This window comes from Zingiber officinale, chromosome 4B, assembly GCF_018446385.1.
Source record: "Zingiber officinale cultivar Zhangliang chromosome 4B, Zo_v1.1, whole genome shotgun sequence".
NCBI lineage: Eukaryota > Viridiplantae > Streptophyta > Magnoliopsida > Zingiberales > Zingiberaceae > Zingiber > Zingiber officinale.
This window is the reverse complement of record NC_055993.1, coordinates 14821717-14845428: the sequence shown is the minus strand read 5'-3', so window position 1 is coordinate 14845428 and position 23712 is coordinate 14821717. Positions and strand designations below refer to the sequence as shown.

The 23712-nt window shown below is 40.0% G+C and overlaps 1 protein-coding gene across 1 annotated transcript; it reads left to right on the top strand.

The window, feature by feature from the left end:
• Positions 1 to 854: 854 nt before the first annotated feature.
• Positions 855 to 2545, top strand: LOC121977422 (WRKY transcription factor 44-like). The gene is made up of 3 exons (XM_042530003.1): positions 855 to 1350; positions 1436 to 1537; positions 1620 to 2545. Exons 1-3 carry the CDS (start codon positions 1126 to 1128, stop codon positions 2208 to 2210), a joined length of 918 nt encoding a protein of 305 aa, XP_042385937.1. The 5' UTR covers positions 855 to 1125; the 3' UTR covers positions 2211 to 2545.
• Positions 2546 to 23712: the final 21167 nt, after the last annotated feature.

Genomic DNA, 23712 nt, shown 5'->3' with positions numbered 1-23712 from the left:
AACTCCGCCTTTTGGTAAATACAAAATTGTGATGCGTTTTTTGGTAAATACATTAACCGTAGTACGTGTTTTGGTAAATTGCCGTTTTAATAATTATAATAAAATTATTTTAATAATGTTAATATTAATTTAATTTGATTTGATGATTTACCGGTATGATTCTCTTTATTTCTGTTAGGTATCAAGAATATCTGAGATTGAGATCTAATAGAGTCCACGGATTGTTCAAAGTCTAGGAATCGCTACGTATAGTTGTGCGGGTGGTAGAGGCCGAGGCATGGTGGGGCCCTTAGAGGACGTCAGTCGATGCATGGGATTGAGACGAGAGTGACGATCCGGTTAAGTTTACTTGAACTTTAAATTATTTCTTTAAAAGTAATCAAAATTTAGAGTTATCGCAGTATGGATTCTAAAAAAAATTTAAAATTAAAATCTATCACTCTGACAATCTCCTCCCGACTGCCCCACATTATTAAAAGAATAAATTAGAAAAGCAAATTAATCATCACATATAAAAATTCTCTACAATATCAAGTCTACAATTACTGTGCACGTAAGAAAAATTCTTACCATGCATCGCAATACTTAATTAATGATTGAGAAATAATATACACAAGGAAAAATCTCAAAAAAATATTAAGAATAGTGCGGACTCCAGTATTTTAAGTGTCTATTCTTAAATATTTTCATAAGATTTTTTCCTTAGCTATCATTTTTTTCATAATGATCAATAGTTGTAAGGTGTAGCTACTCCACCATGCCTCATAGCACCGAGGTAAAATGAAAAAATAGTCTTCTTCTACGATTATTTCCCTCTGCCAACAATATTCAGTCAATCCCTGCTTCCATTTTCCAAGCTCCTTGTGCCCTCCTTCCCTCTGCCAACCACGTTCGTGCACCTTCTTTTTCAAATCCCCCGACCCCTCAGTATACGCATCATCTTAATTAACCTCGCAAACATTTCTGAGAAAATTAAAAAGTTGCTCTCCGGTGCTCGCCGATCGATCACTGCTGTCTATCTAGTTCTTGTTTTTGGTCATATGTTTGTAGGTTTGTGATATTAATCTACTCGGCAGCTCGAACTGTTGGAGTCTCAATTATTGCGAAGAGACGGGATTTGTGTAAATGCAGATTGATGCAGAAATGCAAGATGCGAACACTACTGTCCAGATTTCGAAGCCAGTGGCGTCGAGGCCCTCTCGCAGCTTTAGGTTCTTCCCCGAGCTCCTCCCCATGAGTAGTTCCCTTCCACCCCTTGCTGATCATCAAAGACCAACAGCCATCGAGCCGAAGACTACCAGATTTGGATTCGCGTCAAATGACTCTGCGGCTAAAGCCGTCGCACTGATGGTGAGTTGAGAATTTTCGACGTCGATCAGTCGCAAAGAATTAGTTAGTGTGAAGCTGCCTCTCCTTGATCCACATCTCCTTGCAGGACGATACGTCGGAAACGAAGGAAACAAGAACAAATACAGTGCTCAAGCCGACAGCGAAATCGTTTTCTCGGGCCACTGCTTCTCTCCTCCTGTCAAATTTGGTCAGTGTTCGTCATGAGTATTCATTCAAACGTGCCATTGATTTTAATTTTTTTTTTTGTGCAAATTTATTTTAATGAGCAGGCAAGCATTATTGGTTCCACTCAACAACAGCCAGTCACAAATATTAATCCGTTTGTGCAACATGAACTGAACCGAGAAATGGACGCGAGAAATCAACACCAGATCAGGAAGCAAGATCGGCCGTCGTCCTGTGACGGCTACAACTGGAGAAAGTACGGGCAAAAGCAAGTGAAAGGGAGCGAGTACCCGCGAAGCTACTACAAATGCACGCATCCCACATGCTCTGTTAAGAAGATAGTCGAGAGATCGTTGGACGGGCAGATCGCTGAGATTGTGTACAAAGGCGAGCACGATCACCCGAAGCCTCGGCCTCCGAAGCGACGACTCTCGTCGGGTTCGCAGGAGCAGACCTTCGTCGCCGACGAGAATAGCAGATCAGAGACGGGCAATCTGCAGTCATGGAGTACTACTGGTTCGCTGTTGCTAGAGGTAAACCCCATGGGATTGTCCTCCTGCAGGATTCCGACGCCTTCTGTACAGGTGGATTTGCCCGATGATCGTCCGATCGATACCGATTGCCGGCGCAGCAACGCCGACCAGGTCGCTGACTCTGCTGATGTAGGGGTAAGGGGATGGCATCCACATGGTTAGGAGGGCCTTTTGAGAATTTCATCATTTTTTTTTTGAGATGCCAAGGATTCAGACGCTGCCTTCTCCCTTCGTGACGCCGCAGCTCAGATGCGTCCTCGTCCTCACCTCGTGACATCTCACGCTCACGCACGCTGCCATAGGGGACTACTCTTCCCCTTCTCATGCCGTGAGAGCCACTGTCGCCGAGCCATTACCGCCGCTGCCGGCCTTATCACCCTCGCTGCCTTTTGCCCTCCACTGTACTCGGTCGCCGGCAATCCCCCTCTCTCTCTCCTTCATCTTCACGTCACTGTAATCATCGAAAATAATAAAAAATAATTTAGAATTGATTTTAATTAATTGAGATTTATTATATTTGATATCAATCAAGATGAGTATCAATATCGAATCAAATAGTAAAAATAATACTTCCAAATCAATTATTGTATATCATATTTAATCTTTCTATTATTACTTAGACAACTTGTATAAATAAACTTATTGATTTTAGTAAATACAAATCAAAGAAATTATTCTCTATTCTATTTTTTTCTTTATCTATTAGTTTCAACAAGGTATCAGAGTCACAGGAGTTTCTACATTTAAGTTTGATATCATCGTTGACAACGACAACTTCAACAGGAGCAACTTTTCTTCTCCTTCATTAACAACTCTTTTCTGTTGACGATAGTCATTTCGATAATATCAATCATAGCAAGGTAAAATTATTATTTATTTGTTTTATTTTTTTTCTTTCTTTTTCTTTTTTTTTTTCTTACTTGTCTGTTCTATTAGACCAGAAGGAAAGAAAAAAATAAAAATAATGTCTTCTTTAAATTCTACTAAGATCCTCACGTCATCACAAAATACATCTTTTCCCTTTCACATGGTTTCTTTTTTTTTTCCATTAAGTTTGACCATGATAACTATTTACTTTGAAAATTACAATTTCTTCCTTACTTTGTATTCATGACTTACTTGGTCATGTTTATGGTACTTCATCCCCACCTTAAAAAGAAGATACATCCTATACTATTTAGTTTAAGAATGATCAATCAGTCTTGTCTTGGTTAATCTCATCAATTATTGAGTATATACTGTTGATACAGTCTGACCTGGCTGTTGTTTTGATGTTGACACGGATTTAAGTTTGTATCAGATGTTAATTAAACTCGGTTTGATTACTGATCAAGGTTGATCAAGTGGAAGGGAAAAGTCCAAGTTGGAAACTTGGCACGCGGAGTCGGAGAGGGCTCGGTAGCTCGTTCTCCGGACTAGGTCGGAGAGGGCTCGGTAGCTCGTTCTCCGGACTAGGTCAGAGAGGGCTCGGTAGCTCGTTCTCTGGACCTGACGAAGTCGGAGAGGGCTCGGTAGCTCGTTCTCTGGACCGGACGAAGTCGGAGAGGGCTCGGTAGCTCGTTCTCTGGACCTGACGAAGTCGGAGAGGGCTCGGTAGCTCGTTCTCCGGACTAGGTCAGAGAGGGCTCGGTAGCTCGTTCTCCGGACGAAGTCGGAGAGGGCTCGGTAGTTTGTTCTCCGAATTAGGTCGAGAGGGACCTAAGTGGATATTCCATGGTACATTGGATCGGTCGGCAGACCGATCTGCATAAGACGGTGGATCGGTCGGCGGACCGATCCATCAAAATGAGTTTCCATGGATCGATGCGGTGACCGATCGAAACACTCGATGCACATCGAGTGTAATCTGATCGATCGTAGGCCGATCATGAAACACTCGATGCACATCGAGTGATCGGTCTTGGAGACCGATCGGAAGATGTTATTGCGAAGAGAAGAAGGCGGGGATCGGTCGTGGGACCGATCCACTGCGATCGATCGGTCTCCACGACCGTCGGACAAGGCCGATCGGGATATGTCCTGATCGGTCAATGGATCGGTCTGGTGACCGATCCACACACAATCAGATTTGTTGTTGTTTCTGCGATTCCTCCACTGCATTTGATTTGCCTGATTCATGTGATATAACCCTCTGGTCTGTTAGCTTTTGAGTTTGCAGGATCACAGGTATATTCCAAGCCTAATTTCAAATTAAGTTCATAAGAGGAATACGACAAATGGCCTTTCTGCTGTGATTCGCAGCGCATGGTGCATTTGAAGCATCAACGGCTACTGGTGTGATCTGGCTGCGATCCACTTGACTCATGGTGATTGGTTCGAGCTCAGAAGACACCAGTGAAGACTGTGATTTCATTGGTGTGAGTTCAGAGAACCAGGTAAGGAGGAAGAGGGATTGGCTGCAGCGATGATTCTGTGCAGTTTGACCACGATCCGTGACAACGGAGAACAGGGGCTTAAGAAGCAGTAAAAAGCGAGAGGAAAGAACAACAAGAAAAAAGAAAAAAGAAAACGTTCTATTGATCGTTGAGGTGTGCTAAGTTCTTGAGCTCTCGGGTGAAAAACTGCGATCTGTGAGTTCTCTGTTTCCACTGATCCTCGCGTGGTTGTAAGCGTTAGTTCATTCTTCTTTGCCACCGAGCTCTGTAAGTCTTGTGCTTTAACATATATATTTCTTGAGACTTTGTGGAGAGGTTACTCCACCGAGAAGGAGGATCTTTAGTCGGAATTTATCCGGGGTGCGATCTACCGAAGATCAGGGGTCGCCCACCTTACGGACACGCCGAGGAGTAGGGGCAAGTTATCCCCGAACCTCGTAAATCAGTGTGTTAGTGTGCTTGTTTCCTCTTTGTTTTAGTTTCCTAATTCCGCTGTGCTAACAAGTTTCTTTGTAGAAATTTGTGCTTAAGTTTTTAAGAGGCTATTCACCCCCCCTCTAGCCATCTAAGATCCCAACAAGTGGTATCAGAGCCTGATGCTCTTCATCTGGACTAACATCCTAAGGAGCAACAAGATGGCCATGAAGGAAGGATTCAGCACCAACAGACCACCCTTCTTCGATGGAGCAGATTTCCAGTATTGGAAGAGCCGCATGGAGTATTACCTCAAGACTGATATCTCCATGTGGTTCTCGGTCAAGGAAGGATTCACACCATCGAAGGATGAAGAAGGTAAGGAACTCGATTCATCAAGGTGGTCTACCGAACAAACTCGTAAAGGGCAAGCCGATGCCAAGGCGGTAGTCACCTTACAATGTGGGATTGCCAAGGACCAACTCGTCAAGGTAGGTTCATTCTCGAGTGCAAAAGATTTATGGAACAAGCTTATCGAGCTCCAAGAAGGAACTCGAGATTCTCGGATAGCCAAGAGGGACCTATTCTTGAATCAACTACAAAATCTCACCATGAAGGAAAACGAAACGGTAAGTGAACTACATGGGAGGTTCAAGGAAATCATCAATGGTCTACATTCCGTAGATGAACGCATGGAAAATCGCGATCTAGTAAGGTACGCTCTTAAAGCCTTTCCAAGGAATGCCTTGTGGTCATCTATGGTAGATGCCTACAAGGTTTCCAAGGATCTTTCCATTGTTAAATTAGATAAATTCTTTTGTGAAATGGAACTTCATGAACTTGCTAACAAAGGTCAAAGAGAGAAAGGTATTGCGTTAGTTGCAGGACCAAAGAACAAGGATGGAAGAAGAAAGAGGGAAAAGAAGAAGGAGAAAGAGATTTCTTCATCTACATCCTCCTCCGAGTCTGATGATGAAGGCGGATCATCATCAAGCGAGATGGCCAACTTCGTGAGGAGAATTATGAGAAGAAGCCGAAGATACAAAGGAAAAGGTAAACCTAATGATCAAAATATCGATAAGACTAATGTTACATGTTATGAGTGTAGCAAGAAAGGCCACTACCGGAGTGAGTGTCCAAAACTCAAGAAGGAGGAACGGGCCAAAAAGAAGGAGGAAAGAGCCAAGAAGAAGAAAGCTCTCAAGGCCACTTGGGATGAATCTTCCTCAAGCTCATCGAAGGAGGAAGAGAAGAAGGAGAAGAGTACTCGGCAATTGGCACTCATGGCAAGGGAGGAGTCCGAGTCCGAGAGTGATGACTCAAGCACTTCAGCCGCGGCTTCATCATCTTCGGATGATGAAGAGGTAACCTCTTCTCACTTAGAAAAATGCTATAAGACTATTACACATTTGTCTACCTTGCTTAAAAATCAAAAACAGAAAATAAATCATTAAAAGAAGAAGTAGAAAACTTGAGGGCCCTTAGGGAAGATGAGGTTGATGACCTACATCTAGAGGTCCTTGAGGATGAGAACAAGGCCTTGAAGGGTGAGGTTGAGAAACTCAAGAAAATGCTTGAAAAATTCTCAACTAGCTCTAAGACCCTAGACATGATTCTAAATGCCCAAAGGGCGGTCTACAACAAGGCTGGATTAGGATACCAACCTAAGGAGTCTAGCTTTATTTCTTTAGTGTCAAGAACCCAATTTCATAGATCGCATGTTTCTAGGGTTCATGAGACTAGGAAGAAGGTAATAAAGGCATGGGTGCCTAAGTCTTTCATTGTAGATGCATTAGGTCCCAAGATTTGGGTACCTAAAACATCTATCTTTCGTGTCTTGTAGGCATTGGTAAAGGGGGAGCGTCTATCAACTTGGTTTGTTGATAGTGGATGCTCCAAGCACATGACCGGGGACAAGTCACTATTTTCTACCATTCAAAACAAAAATAGAGGTAATGTGTCATTTGGTAACAATGGTAGTCTTAAGGTTATAGGAGTTGGAGACATTCATATATCCGAAGGCCTCCAAATCAAGAATGTCCTTCTAGTCAAGGGGATGACTTTTAATCTCCTAAGTGTCAGTCAATTGTGTGATACGGGTTACACAATTGAGTTTCATTCGAGTCAATGTCTAGTCAAAAACATTGACACACTTGACACGGTACTAGTAGGCACAAGAGTAGATAACATTTATCAAGTTTCTTTTAAAAGTGCTACTAATGCCTCTGCTAAGTGTTTCATGTCAAAAGAAGAAGAATCATGGCTTTGACATAGGAGGTTGGCTCATGTGAACATGAAGAATATTAGAAAGCTGGCCAACAAAGGATTAGTGTGAGGCTTACCAAGCATCAAGTACCAAAAGACAAAACTATGTGATGCATGTCAAAAGGGTAAACAAACAAAAGCAACTCATAAAGGTAAAAGCACTGTAAGTACCTCTACTGTTTTAGATTTACTGCATATGGACTTGTTTGATTGTAGTAGTGTCATTTATTTGAATGGTAGTAGATATTGCTTGGTGATTATTGATGATTTTACTAGATATACATGGACTTTCTTTTTGAAAAATAAGGATCAAACCATAGATATTTTTATTTCTTTTTGTAGAAGAACTGAAAATGAAAAATCAACAACAATTAAAACAATTAGAAGTGATCATGGTGGAGAATTTCAAAACCATAGATTTTTAGAGTTTTGTCAAGAAAAAGGATATAGGCATGAGTTCTCTACTCCAAGGACCCCACAACAAAATGAGGTTGTGGAGAGAAAGAACCGAGCTTTGCAAGAGGCTGCACGAAGCATGCTCAATGAGTACTCACTACCGAGCTACTTGTGGGCTGAAGCTGTGAATACAGCTTGCTATGTGCAAAACCGAGTCCTGATACATAGGTTTTTAGGAAAAACTCCTCATGAACTTTGGTTTGGGAAACCCCCTACAATTAAACATCTTAGGGTGTTTGGTTGTAAGGTGTTTATCTTAAACACCAAGGATCATCTTGGAAAGTTCACGGCTAAGGCTGATGAAGGGATACTGGTCGGGTACTCTCTCTTCAGCAAAGCCTATCGAGTCTACAACAGTAGGACTAAATTGATTGAAGAGTCCTCTGATGTAGCTTTTGAAGAAATCCCTAACTTAAATGATCAATCAAGGGATGTAGGAGAAATTCAATTTGAACTTAGAAGGCTAAGTTTGAATGATCGAAACATAGAAAGAGTCGAAGTTGACTCTGATGATGATGAGCAAAGGCAACAAAGAACTCAATCTGATCCTTTGCCTGATATTAAGTCCTTGCCTGTGCCTAGTGAGACCATTCATGAGGCACCGCCAACACCAAGACAATCTAGGATAGCCACTAGTCATCCCCAAGACCAAATTGTGGGAGACATCCAACAAGGGGTTAGGACTAGGTCATTCTTTAGAAATGAGTCTAATGAAGTCGCATTGATTTCAAAGATTGAACCAAAATTAGTTGATGAGGCAGTGCGCGATCCTGATTGGATCATAGCTATGCAAGATGAGTTAGGTCAATTTGAAAGGAGCCAAGTGTGGGACTTAGTTCCTAGACCTAAGAAGACCACCATTATTGGAACTAGATGAGTCTTCAAAAATAAGTTAAATCAAAAGGGAGAAGTTGTAAGAAACAAGGCAAGACTTGTAGCCAAGGGCTATAGTCAAGTCGAAGGTCTCGATTATGATGAGACTTATGCTCCCGTGGCACGATTAGAGTCCATTCGTTTAATGCTAACTTTTGCTGCACATAGAGGTTTCAAGCTCTATCAAATGGATGTTAAATCTGCCTTCTTAAATGACTTTATTAAAGAAGAAGTCTATGTTGAACAACCACCGGGGTTTGTGAATACCGAAGCTCCAAACCACGTGTACAAGCTCAAGAAAGCTCTTTATGGGCTTAAACAAGCACCTCGAGCTTGGTACGAAAGGTTGTCAACTTACCTACTAGAAAAGGGTTTTGTGAGAGGTCAAATAGATCCAACACTATTTCTGCGTAGAGATGGTGAAAATATTTTTATAGCCCAAGTGTATGTCGATGACATAATTTGTGGCTCAAATAACAAGGACTATTTGAATGAATTTATCACTCACATGGAAAGTGAGTTTGAGATGAGTCTAGTAGGAGAATTGACATTCTTCCTTGGACTTGAAATCAAACAAACTCGAGATGGAATTTATGTCCATCAGATGAAATACACTCAAGAGATGCTCAAAAAATTCAAAATGAGTGACTCTAAGGAAGTATCCACTCTAATGGCGACAAACACTCGTCTTGACAATGATGAGAGTGGGAAACCAGTTGATCTAACGCAATATAGAAGCATGATCGGTAGTCTTCTATATCTCACAGCTAGTCGACCGGACATACTTTTTGCTGTGGGCATGTGCGCTAGATATCAAGTTTGTGCCAAGGAATCTCATTTAACTGCAGTTAAGAGAATTCTAAGATATCTCAAGGGCACAATTAGAGTAGGACTGTGGTACCCTCGTACGGAGTCTTTTGATTTGATAGGCTATACCGATTCCGATTATGCTGGATGCAAATTGGATCGGAAAAGCACTAGTGGGGGTTGCCAATTTTTAGGATCATCATTGGTTAGTTGGTCAAGTCGGAAGCAACATTGTGTTGCTCTCTCCACGACCGAGGCTGAATACATTGCCATGGGAGAGAGTGTATCACAATTGTTGTGGATGATTCACACTCTAGAAGATTATGGACTTTCGTATAAGGGAGTGCAAGTGTTGTGTGACAACATTAGCACAATAAACCTAACGAAAAATCCAGTCCATCATTCAAGGACCAAACACATTGAAGTGCGTCATCACTTCATTAGAGATCACGTAGCTAGGGGAGACATTGCACTCACATATGTTGAGTCAAAGTCAAACTTAGTCGACATTTTCACCAAACCCCTTCCGGAAAATGAATTTAGTCATTTAAGGAGAGAATTGGGGATGTGTTTGGCTCAATAAGTCATTTTGACCACATCATGATCAATAAGGACAACTAAAACTACAAGAGAAATTGGGAAATTAATTTGGGCAACTTGGGAACATCTCACACAAACTATAAGGTTTAACAAAATATTTTTGTTTGCTAGAAATGAGGTGAGATGCTAGGATCAACCAAATTATTCAAAATGTATCATGCATCCCTTGAATAATTAGGTTGAAGAGACATAAATTGAGTATGGGGAAGACCATTACATAATTCATGTGTATTTGGTTCCTAGATCTTACTCATATATTCCAACCAAGGAATCTTGGTTGGACTTTTGCCTAGAAATTATCTAATTATGGTTGATGGTTGATGTGTTGATTGATATTGTTGTTTGATTCATTTCATGACTTTGATTGATAATAAGATAGGTTGTTAAAGGAAATAATAGCAACTTGGATATATTTTAACAAATTTGAAACTGATCATAGCAATCCTAAGTCTTAATTAATACCTTGGTTCACTATAGGTAATAGTTTTATAAGGTTTTCTGAGATTGGAATCCTAAGATTCCAAATGTCTGAGTTTTTGGTTTTAAAGTCTGAAACTTTCGGGCTCTAAACAAGCTCAGACCATAAGAGCTCATTTTTTTTTAATATATTTGTGGGTGTTGATTCTTAGGTTCTAGGTTATGAATTTGGGAGGTTCTGAATTCTTGAGTTCTGAACTTTTCAGAATTCTCGATAGACAACGGCTCAAAATTTCAGTTACTAAAATTGCTGAAATTAGAATCACTGATTATCAGACACTGATCGGTCCAGGGACCGATCAGGATGATGCCTGATCGGTCTCCACGACCGATCAGGAGAGTTCTCATTTGACCTCTCTGTTCGATACCTGATCGGTCTCCACGACCGATCAGGACATTCCCTGACCACAGAAGGTTCACTGATCGATCCAGGGATCGATCAGGAGACACTGGCACCTTACTGATCCACATCTGATCGGTCCAGGGACCGATCAGGAAGCTTCCTGATCGGTCTCCACGACCGATCAGGACAATCCCTGACCGATCAGGACGTTCCCTGATCGGTCAGGATTTCTCCAGATCGGACAACCGTCCGATCTTATGATCTGCTCACCCTCTTTAACTTCCCCCAACCCTTTCTCCTCTCATTTCACGCCAAAGAACCCTAGCCGACATTCTCCTCAGCACTCTCCTCAGTCCCGATTCTTCTCTCCACCTTCACCGAAAGCTACAAATGCCGCCCAGGTAACTCCTTTTTCCTTCCCGAAATCTGTTCATAGTTGGCATTTTGATTTCATTTCTCACTGAATCTCTGTATATTGTCTCTTGTCTCGGTTCTTGATTGTTTGGGGCTCCCGTGCACTCTCACTTGTCCTGATCATGTCCCATTTTTGGCCTATTTAGGAAGAAATCAGCCGGTGAGGGTACTTCTAAGTCATCTGCTGAGAAATCCAAGTCCCAGGCACCCTCCCGACCTCAACCTTCCTCTTCTTCGAGATTCCCGAACCGACAGTTTGAACAAGCGTTTCAACATAGGACATTCAAGCTACTCCCATGTCGATCTGTGGATCGAAAGTACATGGATGAGTTTTGTCCCTCTGTATCCGAAACCCTGGCATATTATAAACTTGACTCGTTAGTCTACCTAGAAAGGGACATCAATTCTGACCTAGTATCTGAATTCTACAACAATCTTCATCAGACCAGTGATGGTACTTATAAAACCAGAGTCGCTAAGAGAACTATCGATTTCTCGATCGTAGAATTCTTTGGGTATCTAGGTTGCCGAAGGTGTTCAGGAGATCCTTTTCCCATTTATCCTGATTTACCAGAACATTTACCTCCTCCACTTGATGTATCACCTGACACTATCTATGAGTATTTCTTTGGACACCCTAGACCGGATGGACTGGATGAGTTGGATGTCGAGTTTCCTACTTTTGCGGCTCTGAGAATATCTCCTCCTGACTATATTCTTTTTAAGATAGTCACAAACTGTCTTCTTCCAATCACATCCAAACCTCTAGCAGAGATCCGACCATACCATTGCCTGATGCTTTATGGCTTGCGTCGACGTCTCGATTTTGATATCATGTCGAGCATCTATTCTTCGATCATCTCATATACTCAGCCTAGCAGCTCCACTGTTTATATGCCTTATGGGCATATAATTACAGATTGGCTCGAGACCCTTCAGATTGATGTCTCTAAGGGTAGGATAGTGAAGATGGTCAAACAGGATTGCAGACTTGGGAAACGGGCATTTTCCAAGTCCGGTATCTTGGGACAGAATGAGACTGCTCGATGGAAGGATGGGAGAGGTCTGGGAGAGTTACCACGGGCACTTCCTCGACAGGTTGCTGCTCCTCCTCCTGCTGCTGATGAGGCCGATCCTGATCTGCGCTGGCAGATCGCCGAGCTGGAGAGTCGCTTTGATCGACACGATGAGCTGCTGGTTGCTGAGCTTCATGGACTGCGTGTTCGGATCGACCAGCGCTACGATGACTTGTGCAGTCAGCAGTTGGTGATGCAGCAGCTGCTTCTGGGCTGGATGGCCAACTACCCACCTCCGCAGCATTTCTCGGGCCATCCACCTTCGAGCTCCAGCATGCCGCCTCAGGATTACGTGCCTCCCGCAGATGATGATGAGGTTCCTCGTTGTGAGGACCTTGATTGATACATTCTGTTTGTCACTTTGACTGTCTGTGTTTTATATGCTATTTTGTTGGATATTATTGTATGACCTGGATATTTGCTTATTTCATCTATTTATGCTGCTCACTTTCCTGTTTTTCTTTATGTGTCATTTCTTATTGGCTATTGATATGCTGTTCATATGCTTTGTCTTGACTGCCTCTTATTTCTTTATTACTGTCTCATAATACACTTAGAGGGAATTCTAGGTGCATTAAGAAAAAAACAGTATGGGTTAAGGGGGAGTCTTTTGAGTCTTATCACCCCATTCGCACCTTTTCGGTGTTTGACAAAGGGGGAGAGGATATCTAAGTTTAGAGATGTATGAAAGTTTGATTTTAGGGGAGAAGATAACGGGGAGGATCTTGATTGCCGTTATTGACTTCCTTACATAGTGGTGTATTCATCTTAGGGGGAGGATCTTGATTTCCCTAAAATTATGAAAATAAGAACATTTCTGATCTAAACTTAAATCGTGTTGTCAAACAACAAAAAAGGGGAGATTATTGATACAGTCTGACCTGGCTGTTGTTTTAATATTGACACGGATTTAAGTTTGTATCAGATGTTAATTAAACTCGGTTTGATTACTGATCAAGGTTGATCAAGTGGAAGGGAAAAGTCCAAGTTGGAAAGGGCTAGGTAAACTCGTTCTCCGGACTAGGTCGGAGAGGGCTCGGTAGCTCGTTCTCCGGACTAGGTCAGAGAGGGCTCGGTAGCTCGTTCTCTGGACCTGACGAAGTCGGAGAGGGCTCGGTAGCTCGTTCTCCGGACTAGGTCAGAGAGGGCTCGGTAGCTCGTTCTCTGGACCTGACGAAGTCGGAGAGGGCTCGGTAGCTCGTTCTCCGGACTAGGTCAGAAAGGGCTCGGTAGCTCGTTCTCTGGACCGGACGAAGTCGGAGAGGGCTCGGTAGTTTGTTCTCCGAATTAGGTCAGAGAGGGACCTAAGTGGACATTCCATGGTACATTGGATCGGTCGGCAGACCGATCCAGTAATATGCATGGATCGGTCGACGGACCGATCCAGAGTGAAACTGAGTTTCCATGGATCGGTCGGTGATCGATCAGAAACACTCGAGCACTGCGAGTAATCTGATCGATGCAGACCGATCGAGAAACACTCGAGCACATCGAGTAATCTGATCGGTCTTGGAGACCGATCAAGATGTTATTGCGAAGAGAAGAAGGCGGAGATCGGTCGTGGAATCCACTGCGGCCCGATCGGTCTCCACGACCGATCGGAGACGCAGCCACCGATCAGGATATGTCCTGATCGGTCCATGGATCGGTCTGGTGACCGATCCACACACAATCAGATTTGTTGTTGTTTCTACGATTCCTCCACTGCATTTGATTTGCCTGATTCATGTGATATAACCCTCAGTGCTGTTAGCTTTTGAGTTTGCAGGATCACAGGTATATTCCAAGCCTAATTTCAAATTAAGTCCATAAGAGGAATACGACAAATGACCTTTCTGCTGTGATTCGCGGCGCATGGTGCATTTGAAGCATCAACGGCTACTGGTGTGATCTGGCTGCAATCCGCTTGACTCATGGTGATTGGTTCGAGCTCAGAAGACACCAGTGAAGACTGTGATTTCATTGGTGTGAGTTCAGAGAACCAGGTAAGGAGGAAGAGGGATTGGCTGCAGCGATGATTCTGTGCAGTTTGACCACGATCCGTGACCGCGGAGAACAGGGTCTTAAGAAGCAGTAAAAAGCGAGAGGAAAGAACAACAAGAAAAAAGAAAAAAGAAAACGTTCTATTGATCGTTGAGGTGTGCTAAGTTCTTGAGCTCTCGGGTGAAAAACTGCGATCTGTGAGTTCTCTGTTTCCACTGATCCTCGCGTGGTTGTAAGCGTTAGTTCATTCTTCTTTGCCACTGAGCTCTGTAAGTCTTGTGCTTTAACATATATATTTCTTGAGACTTTGTGGAGAGGTTACTCCACCGAGAAGGAGGATCTTTAGCCGGAATTTATCCGGGGCGCGATCTACCGAAGATCAGGGGTCGTCCACCTTACGGACACGCCGAGGAGTAGGGGCAAGTTATCCCCGAACCTCGTAAATCAGTGTGTTAGTGTGCTTGTTTTCTCTTTGTTTTAGTTTCCTAATTCCGCTGTGCTAACAAGTTTCTTTGTAGAAATTTGTGTTTAAGTTTTTAAGAGGCTATTCACCCCCCCTCTAGCCATCTAAGATCCCAACATATACTTCCCATGCTCGTTGACCTCAACACTTCTGGTCAAGTTCGGGAAGCTCTTGATCATTCTTTTGTATCCCGCTCTCAAGCACGAGTTCTCCAACTTCATCTACAATTACAGTATGTGAAACGAATAGATGCCGCTATCAATGACTATTTGCAATCAGTTAAGACCATTGCCAACAACCTAGCTGCAATTGGACATCCAGTCTCTGATCCAGAACTATTAATGTATGTTCTTGCAAGTTTGGGTACTCAATATGATACCTTTGTTCCTAGTGTGACGACTCACATGGATCAAGTATCATTCGAAACTCTTCATGGTATGCTATCCTGGTGTCGGCCTTTTTGCATGTCACAAGGCGCTCCAAATTAATAAAGATTGGAACCCATTTAAGCTAAAGAAAATGCGTGTAGTAAGGAGTCCCAAGTCGTATTTTTCCGAGGACTAACTAGTAAAAGTGTGTAAATTCTAGAGTTAGTTCCAATCAAAGTATTACATCACAAGATCAAAGAATAAGATCAAATAAGGTTCATTCTCATCTAAACATGATCCATTTCCTTCTCATCAAATAAGCATCAATTAAATTCAGATTTAAATGCACCATTGAATCAATTAATGCAATTCCCTCATCTTCAATCAACAATCAATTCATAATCGCATTCAAATTCAACACTTAACTCATCCACCAAGTCTTCACTTCTCACTAACAATCAACCACATTCTACAAAGGTGAACAATGAAAAGTTTAAGTGATTCATTCATCAATCAAGCTCATTAACAGCCACCTCAACATTCAATGAGTCAAACAAGTATTTCCTAAATTCATGAATTGACTAATCCTAACTTATAGAAACCGAAGCAAAGAATTTCAAGTAAAATAAAATTGCAAACCAAGTTAGTAGCTAACATTACTGTAATTGCAGAAATCTTAAGGAATTAGAATTCGAATCAGAAATAAGAACTGGGTTTTTTGCAACAAAGAAAATCAAAACAGAATTGCATAAGAAAAACTCAAACAAATTAAAATAGCAAAGTAATGGATCAGATCTGAGGATCTGAACAGGAACATCAACAATTCAAAGACAAAACAAATAAATCTAAACCCTAAGCATTCCTCAACCAAATCCCGAACTCAACTTCTCCAATCTGCTGTGAAATGACAGAAATGCTCTCGGGACCCCTATAAGCATTCAACAACAATCAAACAAACTTCCTTCTATTACCAGGGAATGTTCATGGCTCCGGGAAACCTCCTCTCAGCTCACACCCGCCTGGTAATCTCATCAACCGAGAATCAGAGCAAAAATTCTGTGGATTGCAAAACTAAGTCGATTGATCAGATCTACTTAGCTTCGCTTCGGAATGGAGATCGGAACAAGATCAGAAGCTCTCAGGAGACCTCCCTCGAAGCTCTGGTGGATGCGAAATTCGCTGAACGGGAAACCTCCCCTCAGGAACGCGGCGGCGGACAGAATTCAAGTCGCCATCGGGAAACCTCCTTCAATGCTCTCTGGTCATCGGAATATGAACGCCGGCAGCTGATGATCATCGTCGTCGAAGAAATCTAGCGAACCGGATCTGATCTGAGGAATGGGAGCATCGGCGCCGCAAGGAAGAAGAAGATGGCACTGTAGCAAAATCGCGAACACGCCGAGCCCAGCTGCACTGTAGCTTCTCACGAAGCTTTTAAACCTCCTCAGTTCAGATCCAACGGCTGAGATTCATTTGGGCTAGATCAACGGTGGAAAGTCATCCAAAATCCGATCTGAATGTACTGATGTTGATCTAGGGTCTGGATCTACTCTCCTGTAGGTCGGATCGATCAGATCATCTCTGGATGGTCCAGATCAGCCCAGTCTTCAATGAACGGTCCAGATTAATCCGGCTGGATCAATGGCTGGATGAACTCAGATCTGGATCAAAACTTCTGGATCTTCATAAATGGCTCAGATCTGCTCCCCTTTAAGTTGGATCGGCCAGATCTTCAACGGATGGCTCAGATCTACTCAATCTTGGATGAACGGCCTATAATGCTCCGAGGCTTGATCTTCTTGTTTAGCCCTTGATTTGAGCCCAAATGCAGCCTGATCTGATCGGGTCCATGACCCTTTTGATGCCTACAAAATAATAAGCAAATATTAGCATCAAATACCATGAAAATAGACTAATTTGCAATTAGGTCCAAAATTGATACAAAGTATAAAAATGTAGTGTAAATGTGGATTCTATATATGAAAACTACATCAAACCATGATTGTGTGAATGAGAATAGTATAGTAAAATCATGGTTATCAAATTCCCCCACACTTACTCTTGAACGTCCCGTGAAAGTAAAGAAAACTAAAAATCATCTCCATAGAAAATTCCCTAGCAATACCTAAAAGATAGTAAAAAGAATTTAACTAAGACCATATTAAAGATCACAACAATCATGAATACAATTCAAACAATAATCAGTAAATATGGTGGTTTCAATCCAATTGAAGAATTAAGCAAGTTACAATCTCACAAGGTTTTCACCTATTCTAGCCCTCACACTCAAACATGCATATTAGTGGAGTTCAACTCAATGCAACTCACAACATTTCACTACCATAAACTTGCTTATTTTCTAATTCTCCACCACTATAAAACATTGCATACATGAATCAAAAGGAATTTATCATGAATAATTGAAATGGAAGCAAAAATTGAGATGAAAGCAAGAAGAACAATAAAAGTGAATGAAATGGCAAAAGAAAAGTATTCAATGAAGAAAATGAGAAGATGAGAGTGTTGGAGGAATATACTTGATGAGTTGACCATTTTGATGTAAAAAGAGATGAATACCATTTGTTTTAACCAATTCAAAGTATCAAGCTAACCTCTCCTTCAATTTGAATGCAAACATAGAATCTTGATACTCTTTCTTCACCTTTGATACACTCAAGATTTGCCATTTTTCTCTTTTCTGTTTTTCTCTGTTTTCACTGTATTTGCACTTCAATTTCAGCTTTCTTGAAGCTAAAACAATCAATCAATTAACAAAGAACTCACTCTCCCCCACACTTAAAACATTGTCCGTCTCGGACAAAGGAATACATCATGCATTTGCAACTCTTTAACTACTGTTTCTTGTCTCCAATCTACAGCTTTTCTTTCTCTCTGTTTACTGTGGTATTTCTGCATTAAGACTTGGTACAAAATACTTCCTTTGTCTTTCATCCTCCTTGCACTATTTCATTTCATTGGCCACATTTCCTACTTAATTCTAAACAATGCCAATCAGAAGCATAACTAGGAATTGATACACTAATAAAATCTGCTCTTTTCAGTTAATGCAACCTTCCAATCCAACTTTTCCAGAAATACAAACATCACTATCATCCTCTTCCAAAAATCAGTAGTTGCAAATTCTGCATTTCTGCTATCCAGAATTTCTAGAGGTCATGGAAGGCATGAACAACACTGAAATGTAACACTAAGATCTTCTCATCATCAGCGACATCAACTAACAATTGAATCCAGTGTCTCTGTTCTGTTACTTCTACTCAGAATTCAGCAGCAGATTTAAAGACCAGAACTCCATTTGTTATTGAAAGTACAAGAGTTCCACTTGAGCTTTTCAATGACTTAATGCTACTCCAAAATTTTGATACTCATTTGATACACAAATTGTTCAGCTTCCCTTCAATGATTAGGTTAAACTTCATCAGATTTTGTCACCAAACATGTAATTACTGATACATCAGTTTCATCTCTGCCGAATCAGATATTGCAGAAACTCTCAGTATGGATTCTGGAATCTGGCAATCAGCAAACTCTGTCTTGCTTCTATAGTCTTTGTTCATGACTAGTATCATTTAAGTATTCCTCAAAGCTGACGACAGCAACAAAGTTTCAACTCAAAATTTTAAATTCTTCTAGCTGCAATTTTAGTAATCAGAAAACTGTTTCAGCACATGCAGATTCTGCAACTTTGATTTTAAGTTTCAGAAATGAAACTTCAATATAACTTTCAATTGTATCAGTCAAGAATTCAGATTAGTAATCCAATCCAATTAAATTACAACTTCTCATTCCTGCATAGCAGAAATCTTCAGAATTGAGCATGTCTTTCAAGAAATCAGAACTAGAACTCAAATAGCATTAAAGTGAATGGAGCTTCAATTCAAAACAATGTTGATCAGAAAATAGCTTGTAGATTGGCACGAATTGGCACATCTTCTCATTGCTGCAGTTTACAGCATTTCCTCTCCCCTCATCCATTTTCCAGTTATTACTGAGGTTTCTATAGTTACAAAGTTCTTCACAAAACGTGCAGATTCTCTGGAACTGCACTGCACCTCTTTGAAATCAGAATACAAACTCCTTTTGTATCACAAACCTATTTTTTTTTATCCAAATCTTGATGCTTGGAAAATTGCAGAACCAGCTAGCACTTCATAAGTCCAGAATTCGAATCTTAAGTTTTAGAACAGCATTTCAAAATCCATTGGCACAAATCTGAACAATTAGCATATGAGTATCAAACTTCTTATGAACTAATGGCCTTGAACTACATTCTGTACAGCCAACTGCTGACTTAGTTCTTCCAAAGGTATCATTTAGCACCAAATCAATTGAAAATTCAAATTCCTGCTGTTCAGAATCAGCACATCAGTTTGCAGTTTGAAACAAAACATTGAGCAGTTTCCAGCATTTGTTTCAGAATCCATTTCAAAGTCCACTCATGCATATTGATACTAAGTTCTGATTGGTAGCCAATGCCAAATTCAGTTTATCAAATTTTAATGTGCCAACACAAATCTCATCTTAAGGCTTTGGTTTCAATGAACTCGCAGATTTTGTCATGTTCAGAAAGCTACACAAAGAATTAAGCACACCAAAGATTTCAATTGGCACAAACGAATGAGACACGAACTCACTTCCTGTTGATTCAGAACTGGTTAAACAGAATTTTGTAAAGTAACAGATTTCAGCTTCTTCTTCCATTCTGGACCTTGTATCAGTTTGCCTCTGTTTAGCCACAAAATTTTTTAATACTTCTTCATCTTGTCTCTTAAGACCTTTTGCAATGCATAATTGAAAGAATTCTAAGTTTCATCAATTATAGCTCATCACAATTCATTTCCAAATTGGCACAAAGATGCTTCATTTCTCATTCTGCAGAATTCTGCAATTTTGAATTTCTGCACTCTGCTCATTCCTTTTCATTCCTGTATCAAACATGTCATTGTTCCAGATTTTTTTGGTCCTGCAGCTTACATCATTACTCCAACTTTTCAAAAATTGGCACAAAAACAGGGCTAATCTCCAATTTGGCACACAGGTTCAGTTTCTGAAAATTTCAGAAACCATACACTCAGTTTCCAGCTTCAGAATCCAGGTTAAGTATTCACAAATCAATTTCAGATCCTCGAATGTATTTAGTTCTTGTATATTTCTCTGCAGTAAATAAAAGATTTCACAGCCCTTTGTAGAGTTAACTTCAGCAATCTTCAATTTTCTGCAGTCCAGGTTTCAGCTTCAAAACTTCATGACAAATGATTAAAACAACTACCAAGATTCATATCATTTCAAATAAGTTCTGAAATCACTACATAGTAGCAATATCAAAGCTCAGCCAATCTGAAAATCCTCTCTGTATTTCTGAACTATCCAGATTCACTTCAGTAGCATTTAACATCCGATCCTTAAACACTCTATGGTATCCGGATTTAGCAGCCACTTCCAAATTCAGCATTTAACAGGTTAAGTAACTCTTGTTGCTGGATTTTTTTTCTTTCCTGTGCATACTGATCAGTATTGGCTGATGAAAGTGTACAAATTCCAGATGCCAAGGTGCAGAATTTTCTGAATTTTTGTCAATTTCTGTTTCCTGCTTTTGCTCCATATTTTTTTTTTTTTTTTTTTTTTTTTTTTACTTCTGTGGAATTCTGCATTCCTGCATTAAAAACAAGTTCAAATCAAACTGTACACCAACAATAGTCCTCAAAACATCTCTGATTTTTGGTCTTTCTCCTTTATCCGAAATCTGCAGCAATCAAAAACATCATAGAGGTTTGGTACTAAATATGAACTTGTTGATGCTCAGGTTTCATTTCTGCAGATGTTGTTTTCTTTTCTTTCAAAATTCAAGTAACCAAGCAATTCGATTCAAATCCTCAATTCCAGCAGGAGATCAGATTATTACAGCAACTTGGAAATCAGAATTTCAGCACTTTGCATATCCAGAATGTACAGAAATCACACTATCAACTTGGAAAGCTTTTAGTTGGCACATGGATTCAGGATTCAAAAAAAAAAAAATCAGAAAATCAAACAGCAACACATATCAACTCCTTGGACTGAAATTTACAATTCTGAATTCTGTTTCAGCCTCTGCTGTGCACTTTTTTAGCATCCGACTTTTTTTTTTTTCAAATCATGCAGCTTTGTGGCACTCAAATTATTTTTCAGCAGCATACAAACCATTACAAGGAAGAAATTAACCACAACATTTGATTCCTCATCAGCATTCATCAACACAATTTCTCTTGCTTCACACATGTATCACCTGTGACATCTGAATTGCAACTTCAGAACTCTGATTTCCATGCACTGCAGTTATGTTACAACAATCCAACAGCTAACTAAAAACCAGTAACGTCATTCTTCCAATGTTTAGGAAGTTTGTAAGAGAAGTTGGCACAAAATAGGGTTGAGATGCCAAGTTCAGAATCTAAATTCTGCACTTCAAAATTTTTATTCTGGAAAATCCAGATTTCTTGAATGCTAGAAAAGTAACCTAAAATTCCAGCTAAATTAATGACAGCAACAAAATTCCAGAATCACTGCAAAAATATGATTCAGAAATATGATTCCAGCAGGATACTTTTCAGGTTTAGTATCAAGACTTTTGATTTCTTGCAGCCTCAAAGTTTTTCACACCAAACTTGAAGAATCAGTATCGATTAGCAATTCAACAATTCGGAAGATCAGCAGAATTCATAACCAAGATTCTGTTTACAGGAATCAGCTTTAATTTGAAAAAATTCTGAACAACAACAACATCAACACTTTGAAATTCTGATTACTTATAGCTTTGGCACAGTGGTAACTTGAATCTGATAACTTTTAGTTTGCTGATTTTGATTCATCAACTTCCATCCAAATTTGCCTAGCTGATAGGTCTTGGAAGTTGGCACATTAAATCATGAATAAGTATAGCTTAAATTCCATTCATTTCAAATCCGAATAGCAAGAAACTTGGCACAAATCAGCAAATTCCTTATGGCACAAAACTGATATGTATTCAAAGCAGAATGCAATTTCGTTTTATAGATGCACACTTTTTTTTTTCATCTTAAACTTCTCTTCTGCACTTGACCAGCATTAAGTCTTAACTTTCTTTCTTGCATTGGCACAAACATTTCAGCTTGAATTTAGCTTTTCCCTACTGCATTTGCAATCTGATATCCAAGCTGCAGATTTTGTCAGTCTTCAATTCCAGTTGTTCTTTTCTATTTGGTATCAAATTCCTTAACTAAAAGTCTTGTAAACTCTGGAGAAGAAGGACAACCATTCATCAAAACTAAATAGCAGCTGGATTTCAGATTTTCATGAATAAAGAGCTTTGAACTCCATTCTGCATTACTGATTTCAGTTTTTCCTTCCTCCTCTTGTGACTTTGTATCAAATTGTCATCCTTAATATCCACTAAATTTCTATACTTCCTCATCTCATCTCTTAGGATCCATACAATGCATATCCGAGGGTCTTCCATTTTCCAGCAGCTTTGGTTCATCACAACTCTCATCCCAATTTGGCACAAAACTGCCATTTTTTATTTATTTATTTTTTTAGAAATCTGCACCTTCAATTCTGTCATTGCAGCAAAATTTTCCTTTTGATTTCATTTGTTCGATCCCCAATCTGACCTTCCATTTGTATCTTCACATTACAAAACTTCCTCCAAGCTTCTTTCTTACTTGATATCATTTCTGAATTTTGATACTCCATTCATTCCAAACTGCACAGCTTTTTAATTTTTTTAGACTTGCTCAATTCTGAATTAATCTCACAGAATTCTGAGTTTCAGATGTACACTTGATATCTTCATCTGATGCTACTGCTTTTAACTTCAAGCTTCAACAGTTTATTCCCATAGATCTTTACAATCAATGAATCAAATAATAGCTTGAATTCAAATCTTGTCTCAGCTTATAACATCACTTCGAAAGCTTACTGCAATTCATAACTTCAGCAATTTGAAGCTACCAGAATTCTTCCAGCAGGTTTGTAAAGAATGCTATCAGGCTTAATACAACAATTGCCGCTGGAATTTCAAGAGTTTCAATTCATTCCCAAAGTTTTCAAGGGCTGATAAAGAAAAAGTTGCGCACTCTTGTTTTCAATTGTTTCTAAATCCTGTTTCCAGCATTTGTTCAGAATCCAGGTAGAGTTTCTGAAACTTTCTTTCTTTATCCTGCATATGCTACGAAAAGTAATCATACCATTTGTTTCCAGCACATTTTTAAAATTCAATTAAATCTCCCTCATTTGAATAATGCATTCCAATTCTTGATACACATCAGATACAAAAAATGCACTACTTTTTGCAGCTTGCACTTCAATTTCCAGCTCTATAAAAATCTCTATACACTTCAGTTCTGCAAATTTCTATAGCTGCTGACAACACTTCTATTCCCAATTTAAATGTATCAATAATTGGAGCTAAAACACACACACAGCCAACAACTTCCACTGCTTTCTCTTTTCTGCAGAATTCAAGCATACAAGAACTCACTCAAAGAATGAACATCTCCCCCACACATAATCTTCATCCACATCTTGGTCAAGTTAAGTCATCAAGCAATTAATCCAAAACTCTCAATGAAATAAAAGAAGTATAACAAGCAAAGAGAATTAAGAATTAGAATGCTAGATGAAAATGTTCTTAGAAAATTATGGAGAAAGGAAGAAATGGAAAATAATAATGGAACAAGAATGATAAATATCCTTTATCTCCATGCATACAT